The 11,256-nt window shown below is 34.3% G+C and overlaps 2 protein-coding genes across 4 annotated transcripts in view; one reads left to right on the top strand and one right to left on the bottom strand.

The window, feature by feature from the left end:
* The window catches only part of LOC148955856 (trophoblast glycoprotein-like), a 42,617-nt gene extending 35,133 nt beyond the window's left edge, over positions 1 to 7,484 (bottom strand). The window contains exon 1 of one of the 2 annotated variants that reach the window (XM_089104698.1): positions 7,376 to 7,484. The gene's annotated coding sequence lies outside the window, so the exon portion shown is untranslated. Of the gene's footprint in view, positions 1 to 7,318 lie in introns of both variants that reach the window. The other variant, XM_089104704.1, reaches the window with a different exon arrangement.
* Positions 7,485 to 7,514: 30 nt separating this feature from the next.
* The window catches only part of LOC148955855 (dihydroorotate dehydrogenase (quinone), mitochondrial-like), a 47,825-nt gene continuing 44,083 nt past the window's right edge, over positions 7,515 to 11,256 (top strand). For both annotated transcript variants that reach the window (XM_089104685.1, XM_089104678.1), the window contains exon 1: positions 7,515 to 7,640. In XM_089104685.1, coding sequence (XP_088960811.1) covers positions 7,626 to 7,640 — 15 coding nt within the window. In that variant the 5' untranslated portion in view covers positions 7,515 to 7,625. The remainder of the gene's footprint in view (positions 7,641 to 11,256) is intronic.

Below are 11,256 nucleotides of genomic sequence, written 5' to 3'. Positions count from 1 at the left end.
TTGACAATGCTTTGTCCATAAAAACTTAAACAATTTAAAATGTGTTGGTTCCCAAAGCCAACTATCCTTTCAAAGGATAGCAAAACCTTCTTAAACTTTTTGTTGCCATATGTTTTAGCTTAATTTTGATGATTGTTTGCCTAATTTTTTTTTCTTCTTCAATTTTTTTGTTTTAATTTGGCACCCGCTACTGCCAAAAATTGCAGAAGTTCATGTGGAAGTCTTTTCAACACAAATGGATTTGTTAATTTTTTTTTTCTAAGTTTTTAAGACACTTCTGGTGTGTAAATTCCTCTTTTTCCCATTCCATAGCACTTTCCAATGAAACTAAAAAAAAAAGGCTCAAATAAAAGTTTCAAATTTAGAAACCTTATTTATCTATCTATCTAATATGCAGAATAATTGTACCAAATTTGTACTCGAATTTTACACAAAGAAAACATAAGTGAGTGGTGCATAATACACAAGCACCAAAATTCCTTCCCCCTACAGAAAAAAAACTCAAATAAAATTATCAAATTTGGAAAGCCTTGTTTTCCACAGGGATATGTTCCAGGAGGGGGGTATTTGCAGGGGAGGTAAACGCCAGCCACCTTTATAGAGATAGAGAGTCCCACTCACTCTCTATGAATTCTTTCAAATCCAGCTCTACAATCCTGGCTGGGGGAATGAGAGAGAGAGAGAGAGAGACAAATACTTTCAACTCTAGCCTTCCCACCCTGGCTAGAGGAGAGAGGAAAAAACAAGAGAGAGAGAAAGAGAGAGTAAGAGGGGACACAGAGAGAGGGAGAGCAAGGGAGAGAAAGGGAGGGGAGAAAGATGAGGCCAGATAGAGAAAGAAAGTATAAGAGAGTACAAAGTATAAATTGTGGCAATCTGACTATTAAAAAGGGGAAATAGACTTTCATTCAACTTTTTCATAATAAAAAAAAATTAAAGAAAACAGGGTATCCTATCTATAAAAAAAGGGTTGAAAAAAGACAATTAATATTTTTTTTTACTTTTTTAACTGACACAACATTATAGTCTTTTCATATCCTAAAGATACTAATCTGATTATAATTAATTGATCATACCAAAGGATTAATATTTGAATAAGCAAATCATATTTGTTCAGCTTCTTGATTAAGAATTACCTTGCGAGCTGGATATTATTATTGATTGCCCGTACTAGGCGGATCTACCTTTCTTTCAATACATGTTATTAGCTTTTGTGAATCAGCAGGAAGACATTTTAAGCGGTTATAAATGGCTCTATAGGAAGTATCAGTGCCTTACCAAGCCAGTTGGGTTTTTGGTTGAATATTTTAGTTGTTGAATTACACTCTGAGTCCTGTTTGTATCTACAAATAAACTTTAAATATCTTGAAAAACTTAGAATACCAATCTGAATATAAAGTTCTTCTATCCCAAATGCAAAGAAAGAGCTGGCAGAGGACAGTTCAATGTAGCAAATGCAATCAGCGGCTCCATCCCAAATGTGCTGATATTGCACTGCAACAAAGGTTAGAAAATGCTACTTGGCATTGTTTGAACTGTTGCACCTATTATCCTAGCTCTCCTCAAGCTCCATCACCAGTTATCCCAGTTGATATAAGTCCCAGCAACCCTGTAACACCTGACTTCACTCAAGAAATTTCAAGTCTTACTCTTTCCCCATCCTTAGTGAAATCCACTGAATCCTAAGAAATTACAGGCATCTCACTTATTCAAAATTAAGGTGCAAGAGAGCATTAGTAAACTTTGCTCACCAATCAGGCCTTTTCCCTATAATTAACTTTTTGCCCTGGTCTAAGACCAAGAAACCAAAAAATAATAATACATCATACCCACATTGTTCTTTACTTAGGCAGCGCGATTGCACTGCCTGTGGGTCAGCTTTGGAGAGTAAACCTATTACCATTTTCTGCAGTTTCTTGGTTTGTAACCTTTCTTATTTGTCCAACATTGTAAGCTGATTCAGATATGTTTGGTGCTAATCTTTGAAAATTCTTCCTGTTAGCTACATCTGCATAACTCTTATATGTTACCTGAGCCATCCTGCATCCCATTTGGTAAGTTTCTGCCACCTTAAGTATTTCATGATTTTGGTTCCTCACAGGACAAGCAAATAATGTAGAGGCATGATTTCCTCTATAATTGGCACAAAAATATGCCCTTGGTCTATTTTGTGAGACATCATTTTTCAACGGACACTTATCTGATGAATGTTTATTTGAACAACACAGGCATTCTGGTTCCTTTGCTCTGCAATACTTTTACTTGTGACCATACTCTTGACATTTGTGGCACTGCATGAGTCTATGATGGTTAACATAAACTTCTCTTTTTTTCTGCAGAACCAAATGTTTGGAGGTAATGTTTCACCTTCAAATATCACCATTATTGCAAATCTGTCTTCTAGTTTTTTTGTTTCAAGGTTTAACCATTTCTGTCTCACTACTTCACATACAACCATTATACTTTGTAAACAGTCTAATATTTCTTCTGTTGTCAGGTTAAGAGGAGCCCCCTTTACAATTCCTCTCACAAGGGGCACTTAAATTCTTGATGTTACAATGATGTCACCAATTTTTTCATTGTTCAGAATTATGCTGTATCCTCATTTTGAATGTATATAGTCATCATGGATCTCCTCCTCATAACATCAAATTCAAATGTGTGGCTTGTGAGCAATGCTTTTAAAATCTTTACCAGATCAAAGTCAGATGGCAGAACTTAGCTTTTGTTAATCTCTTCTATTCCAATCTCAGCAGTAAATTGCTCTTCTGAAGGAATATTCACGTTTACAAAGTCTCTTTTGGATGGCTTATCAATGTTCTGTCTTTTTGTCTGAAGCAAAAAGGAATTATCACTATCTGGGGAAACAGCTCTTCTTTCACAGCCCACATTCTTGATCTGACCTAACCTTGACATTTATGTTGGTCTCTTGATTCCTTCAATGCTGGTTCCATTGTAACCAAACCCCAAGCAACTGAACCACTGCACAACTGAATCCCTGTATAACCAAACCCCTGTGATACTGAACCCCCTTTAACAGAACCCTTGTGCAACTCAACCCCCATGCAACTGAACCCCTGTATAACCAAAACCCTGTGCAACTAAACCCCCATGCAACTGAACCCTCATGCAACTCAACCCTTGTGCAGCTCAAACCCATTTAACCAAACCCCCATGTAACTGTAACTGTGTGTAACAGAATGTAACTGTGTGTTAACAGAACACAACTGATGAGCAAAAGGTGATGAAAGAGAGGGGCGACCATGGAATTCCTGTGTTGTTTTAAAGTCACTTTTCTGTGAATAGGCAGCATGGCGGCAGAGTGCACCTGGCAACAATAAATCACATCAGTTCAGCTTTTGTCAGGAAAAAATTACTCAGTGATAATTTATTGCTCCTGCTAGCATTATGAGCTTCTAGGTCCGGGCCTAGGGACCTAGTGGTAAATCCAGGCCTGAGCATGCACATATTTCCTTTTAGTGAATTGACTTCCATTTAAGCACTCTCTGAAAGTTCCAATTTAATACACAAATCCCTTTTTGAGATATGCCATTTTGAAAATCTGAATGCACATAGTGTCTTTTGATTTAGTTCAAGTTCCACCTCAAATACCTCATTCTGTCAAATTTTCAACTTGATATGCATAGCCTTAATAGTGCTAGTTTAATAGTAGCAGAGGTTGTAGTAGGAACAGTAGAAGTAATAATAGTGTTGAATTGGTAGTAGTAGTAGCAGTATTAATAGCAGTAGTAACAGGTAGATGCCCCAGAAGTTTCATCTTGATACGCTAAGCTGTTCAAAAAAAAAAAAAATGCTGATACACCTGTATCAGCAATCTGTATATTATTGCGATTTACCAATTGTTAAAATTTAAGGTTTTTACAGAAGGGATGATTGTAAAAACTTTGAAGGAGGCTCATTCAATTGGAAATTGAAAGTTCAACTTCAATTTTGAAGAATCAAAGGTAATCACAGGACAATCAGCCTCTTAACTGAAAGCCCCCCCTCCAAATACATCCAATAAAAATAAACAGTTTGTTCAAAATAGTTTGAAGATCAAATAACCATAACTTTGGAGTTAGCAACCTCACCAGCAGCATCTGGGGCAAGGACTGTAAGTTAAGCTAGTTGCTCATTGCTAACAAACAAGGTTTTTGTAGAAAAATTGTGTATGAACTTTGGAGGGGGGGCTCATTCAATTGGAAATCAAAATTTCCAGTGCACTTTTTCAGAGTTAAAAGTGATTGGAGGGCTTCCACCCCACCCTCTTTTTCCCACAAATACATCCAATCTAAATTTTGTGATGGCCATTTAATTTAAAACAGTTTAAAGGTTAAATAACTATACCATAGTTAAATAACTATGGTTCACAACCCTATTGTTTTACCCAATGTGAGTATGGTGGTTGAGTTGCATGAGGGTTCAGTTGCACAGGTGTTAAGTTACATGGGGGTTTGGTTACATGGAGTTCAGTTGCATGGAGGTTCAGTTGCATGGTGGTTCAATTGCACAGTGGATCAGTTGTACAGTGGTTCAGTTGCATGGGGGTTCAGTTGCTTGGGGTTCAGTTGCTTGGGGTTCAGTTACACACACACACCTTCAATGTCTTATGGATTTCCAACTACCTTCATCTCATCATCACTTTCACTTGACAATGCAGGAAATCGTTCTGTACTTAGTGGTGGAAATTTATTAACTGTAGTGACAGTATAACATGGAGGATTTCATACTGTTTCTTGTTGGGTCACAGAGTTTTGTTGTGCATTTACAAATTTTGATGGTTTTGCAGCATAGACATGGCTATAGGAAGATTGACCCTGATTTTGATTATGCCAACAATTTGGTGGGGGTGTGTACTGCCCAGGATCCAGTTGGTAAAGCTGAGCTCAATTCATCATTACTGGTTTGTCATTATAGTAAGTATTTCTGGTACTGTTCTACTAGCTACAAGACACACAAGAAGTGAAGTTTGGTTAATACTAATGAAATAAAACAAAATAGGATGAAAATATAATAGTTTAGAAACAAATTTTGGCTATGTATTTGCACATTAGCAGGGTGGAGGGTAAAGCATAGCATTTATTAAATATGTAGCCTAACCTAGGTACCTTCCCCCCCCCCCAAAAAAAAGGTTAAATATTGTAAACACAGCTAGAAACCAATGTATCCTATGAATCTAATTCTCCATTGAGAGAACCTGTTTGACCAGCCTAGTTTCTTTTATCATCTATCTTGTGTGTCTTGTAGCTAATAGAACAGTACCAGAAGTAAATTTATAGCCAACTTTAGCTACTTTTGTCTATCTTGGAAAGGGGTTAGGTTAGGAAAATGAAAATTTCAGGGATGGGTCTGCATGCTAAAATATGTCCTGGAAGGTATTTTGAAGCACCTACCTCCACTCTTTCTCTCCCTAGATGGTCTTGAAATTTGACTACATGACAGGTCTATTATTTATTGAACTTTTGATATAACAACATTTTACCTTGATTTTCAGCTATCAGTTTTTTTTTCTCTGGCTTTAGTTCTGAAAATACAATTCCTGTTTTCTGAGTAAAATTCTAAGCCATATTACAGTTTTTTGTTTTTTTTTCAAAACTTAGGAAATTAGCATATTTGCATATCTTTAAAACCTTATAAATTGGGATTGCGCAAAGTTGTGAAGCTGAAAACAATTTTATTTACTTCATTTAAGTAGAAAATTTATTCTGCAAGGTTTTACTTTTATAACACAGATTTCTAAAGGTCATCAAAGGTCCTGGTTGAACTTCCTTGAAGTATTGATATTAAGGCTGTTTTAAAACTTTTTTTTAAACAGTTTTAATGATTGGATTTCAATGTAAGTTTTCTTTTATAGTGTTTTTATTCTCTTTGTCTGTTTTGCTGAGGATGGCCCTTGGATATAGGGTCAAAATATTCATTTAAAGTTGTGTTCTACTGTCTTGTATAAAAAAAAATTCCCTGTTGTTCTACTTATTTGTTTATCATCAAAGGTCAGGACCAACTAGAGGGCAGAGGAAGGTACATTATAGCCTAATACCTTCCCCAGACATACTATGGTAAATATTTACCAAATCATATTATTGAGTTATGACTCAAGTGAATATACCACTTGATGCCTTTTTTATGCTCTTTACAATTATAATAATCATTTTTGTCAGAAATGAATTTTAGCCCCCACCCCTATATATACCAATTCAGGGTATATATTTGCACATTAGGGGGGTAGGGGAAAAGTTTGGTCAATATATACCAAATCATATTATTGAGTTTCAAATAAAGTGAATACACCATTTGAAGCCTTTTTTTATGCTGATTACAAATATAATAAGCATTTCTATCGGACATGAATTTCGGCCCCCCCCTATATCGGCTCTATCTAACCCATACTGGTCCTATATAGGGGGGGGGGCTGAAATTCATTCCCGGCAGAAATTCTTATTATATTCGTAATCAGCATAAAAAAAAGGCATGAAATGGTGTATTCACTTTAGTCCTAACTCAATAATATGATTTTTTATATATTGACCAAAAGTTTAAACTTAGGCTACCTCTCATTTACATCAGAAATAAAATTACCCCCACCCCCCGAATGTGCAACTATATACCCTAAATTGGTACAGGGGTGCCACCCCTATATAGGAGTGGGGGCTAAAATTCATTTCTGACAAAAATGATTAGGCTATTTTATTTGTAAAGAGCATAAAAAAAGGCAATGAGTGGTATATTCACTTTAGTTGTAACTCAATGATATGATTTGGTAAATATTTACCCAAACTATAGCCTGTAGATCTATCCCTGAAAGTTTCATTTTCCTAACCTAACTTCTTTCCAAGATAGCCTAACAAACAGTAGCTAAAGTAGGCCTAGGCCTAGAAATTTTACCATGCCAGATTTATTGGTACAAATTGACCCTGACTCCCTTGGGAATCTGGCAAATTATTTATTGTCCCTAATTCAGTTCAGTTTGTAATACACAATTGTCTAAGACTTTTAAAAAAGTGAAAGACAATATTATCCTTAAGAATCACAAATACTCAGAAATATTGGAGATTTGAAGCAAATATTCTAAATCCAACCACTTAATTTTTTTTTCCTGTGGGTAGGCCTAAAGGAATTTTCCAGATTTTTTACAGTTGAATGTAGGCCTAGCCTACTTGAACTGGCTGGTTCTTAGTTTGCCCTAGCCTAAGTCAAAATTGGGATAGTTTATAAGTACTTTCTTTTAAATAAGCAGTGAAACTGCATAATTAAGCAAGAGATACTGTCAAGTCTCATCAATAGCATAGAGTAAAACTACAGTTGATTTCCCATGACCTACCTTTATCTTTTTATTTACATAGAATTTATTCTATATAAATTAGACCGAAAAAAATACCCAAATACTTGAAAATGACATTTAGCTTCTAGCAGAAAAATGGTTTTTTTCTCAATAAAGCTTTTGTTTTAGACCCTCTTAGCGTATATAATAACTTGGACCGATTCAGATATTAATTTCAATTTCATCATTTTTGTCTATTAGTAAACCTCTCATGGCTTTCCAGAAATTCAATCAACGCTCGTCATTTTTTGAATGCGTACAAATGTGACTGTAAAGACAGAGTGAAATATACTTAAGTTTCTCAGACATGTCTTCACTAAAGGTTAACAATTTCGAACTAAATAAATACATGATGGTCTAAATACTAATTTGCCTAGGTTCTATAGACTAGTGTACTAAAGTCAAATACTCTTTTTGATCTTAGGCTAGGTGACTGAATAAATGCTAGCCTAGGCTATTTGAGTACTATAGGTGCCCATTTTGCTTATATGACAATTCAGATTATAGATATAGTTAGTATGACAGTGAATTTATGACTTGATGCCTTTTTTATGCTCTTTCATAATTCAATAGGCCTAATGGTTTTTTTGGGGAAATTACAGTTTGAGCCCTTAATGGGATCCTAAAAGGTAAATTGGTAAATTTCTACCAAATCATATTATTGACTTACGCATAAAGTGAATATATGGTCAATATATAGGCCTACCAAATCATATTATTGAGTTAGGACTAAAGTGAATACATCATTCAATGCCTTTTTTTATGCTGATTACGAATATAATAAGCATTTATATCAGAAATGAATTTCAGCCCCCCCCCCTATATATGCCAATTCAGGGTTAGGTTAGGTATAGCCTATATAGGGGGGGGGGCTGAAATTCATTTCTCATAGAAATGCTTATTATATTCATAATCAGCATAAAAAAAGGCATCAAATGGTGTATTCACTTTATTTGAAACTCAATAGGCCTAATATGATTTGGTATATATTGACCAAATAGGCTATACCACTCGATGTCTTTTTTTATGCTGATTACAAATATAGCCTAGTAATCATTTCTATCGGGAATTAATTTCAGCCCCCCCTGCTATATATGCCAATTCAGGGTATATATTTCTACAACCAGTAAATATCTACCAAATCATATTATTGAGTTAGGAATAAAGTCAATACACCATTTGATGATTTTTTTATGCTGATTACAAATATAATAATCATTTCTATCGGAAATTAATTTCAGCCCCCCCCCCTATATCTACCTAACCTAACCCTGAATTGGCATATATAGGGGGGGGGCTGAAATTCATTTCCGATAGAAATGATTATTATATTTGTAATCAGCATAAAAAAAGGCATCAAATGGTGTATTCACTTTAGTCCTAACTCAATAATATGACTTGGTAGATATTTACCCTACAACCTAACCCTGAATTGGGGGGGCTGAAATTCTTTTCCAATAGAAATGATTATTATATTCGTAATCAGCATAAAAAAAATCATCAAATGGTGTATTCACTTTATTCCTAACTCAATAATATGATTTGGTAGAAATTTACCTGGTAAATCAGTCCATAGTATAAAACAGTTTTAAAAAATTTTCTAATAAAAACTGTTTAGTAAGAAAAATGCTGTTTTTAACTGATTATGGAATGATAATTATTTTTTTCTTAGCCTTAATAGGTCAGTAAAATGGGTAGGCAAAATATTTAGGTGGCACAATAACTTAGCTAAGATGAAAGTGAAAACATCCTTTGATGTCTTTTTTATGCTCTTTCATAATTCAATAATCACTTCTGGGGCTAATTGCATCTTGAGCCCTTAAAGGAGCCCCAAAGCTAGGCTATTTTATATGAATAATGTAAGAGCATGAAAAACATCAAATGATGTTTTCACTTTCATCCTAGCTAAGATATATGGCCCACTGCAAAGTTACTAATAAATTTACCCACCCCCACCCCCCTAATGTGCAAATATATTCTCTGAATTGTCAATGGCAAAGTTTCAGATCGCAAAATTCAGTGCTATTTTTGTCAATGGCAATTGGAAGACTTGAAATGGTTGGAACAGTTTATATTTGAGTTGCCTAATAAATGATATTTGAATTGTTCAAAATATGTATTTTTGGAATACATTACTCTCAAACAACCTATTTATAAACTAGGCTAGTGATATGTTTTTAACCACTTTTAAATAATTTAACTAGTTGATAACTTCTTTACATGGTTACAAAAATGAAATACCTTTGGGGCCCCTTTAAGAGCTCAAGATGTAACTAGCCCCAGAAGTAATTCTTGAATTATGAAAGAGCATAAAAAAGGCATCAAATGATGTTTTCACTTTCATCCTAACTAAGTTATAGTGCCACCTAGATTACCATAAAATGTTACTTTGAAAATAAATATGCAGGACTTTTGAAACAAGCCTAAAACCCTTCAAAATTGACATAATTTTTAGAAGATTTCAGGCTATTTTTAAAATTCCTGCAAATGTGTTTTCAAGATAAGTTTAAGGAAAACAATAATTAACATTCCTGAATTAGCTAAAAATGACAATATTGTCTCACTAGCCAGTTGTTGTTTTTATTACATATTTTTAAACTGTTGGTTAGTCTAGGCTACTATAGACTGTTTTAACTCTGTGGGCCCTATTCAGGGCCCAAAATGTGATTTCCCCCATAAGCAACTACTGAAATATGAAACAGTATAAACAAAAGACATCAAATAAGGTATTCACTATCATCCTAGCTAGATTATGTTGTCAACTACAAATTTACCTTAATGTGTTGCCCAATTAATGTTTTAACTTGTTATGTAAGTGCCAAACTGCTTGTCCTGGTAGTATAAATGCACAATTTGGGCTATTGAGAAGTAAACACTATAAAATCTTGAAAATAATATTGAAAATCCTAAAATAGTTATATTATTCCCAATAGCAGCTCACAATAGGCTACTTTACCCCAACTCCCCCTAATGTGTAAATATATAGCCCAAATTATATATATCCTATGCATTTCTCTGTTTCTTAGCTATTTAACTCTTTTGTTTAAATAGATTTGGCAACAAAGATACAACATCAGCAAAATCAAGAAACAGAAAAATGCAATGGAAATATATAATTTAGGCTGTATATTTTCACATTTTTGGGTAGGAGTATAGTGGTTTTGGGAAGTGCTTTTAGGAATGACATAAGTATTTATTTCATGATTTATTAATAGTTGTTTTCAGAATTTTATAGTTTTTCCTTCTCAATTGCCCAAATTGTGCATTGATATTTCTAAGGTTTGTTGTACCAATCATTGTCAATTGAAATTTTGAATAAATCAACTCTGGCTAAAAAGAATAAATTTCTAGATGAGGGGCTTTTGTCTATTTTAGAAAGTTGTTGAATTAGGGGAAAGAAAATTTCAAAAATGAATCCACATTCCAATGAACAGTAGAGGTGTAAAGTAGCAGCTCCCTGGAAGGATACAAATTAATAAGATAAAAGTAGTAGGCCTACTATTAGATTCCTTATTTTGTGCTCCTTTTTGACATAATTAAAACAATAACCTATGAAATAGGAACTGAAGACCCAAAATTAAGGTGAGACTTATTGTGTCGAAATTTAAATTGGTACATACCTGTCATTAATGCAACCTTCTAATCCATATAACTAAAGAAATGGTAGAGGTAGTAGTTTAAAAACTGCTTCCCTGGGTATTTTAGGCCTTGGATTAATTCCTAAAATTTGCATTCATGTAACTCAACTGCTTTTTGAGATAGCAAGAAGCTTTTCAACAAGTTCATAACCAGAAGAAACTTTATCCTGCTCTAATGAGTTCTAAAAATTCGTCATTTGATTGTAAAACAATTTGCCAATGCAACCTTATGTTGGTACACCTCTTAAAGATTTCTCTTTTTCAGTTTTTTAAACTGAAAAACTGAAACTGGTGGCAACC

This window comes from Artemia sp. Qi Xiang Cuo, chromosome 2 (genome assembly GCF_049724085.1).
Source record: "Artemia sp. Qi Xiang Cuo chromosome 2, ASM4972408v1, whole genome shotgun sequence".
Classification (NCBI taxonomy): Eukaryota; Metazoa; Arthropoda; class Branchiopoda; order Anostraca; family Artemiidae; genus Artemia; species Artemia sp. Qi Xiang Cuo.
This window is presented reverse-complemented; position numbering and strand designations above follow the sequence as displayed.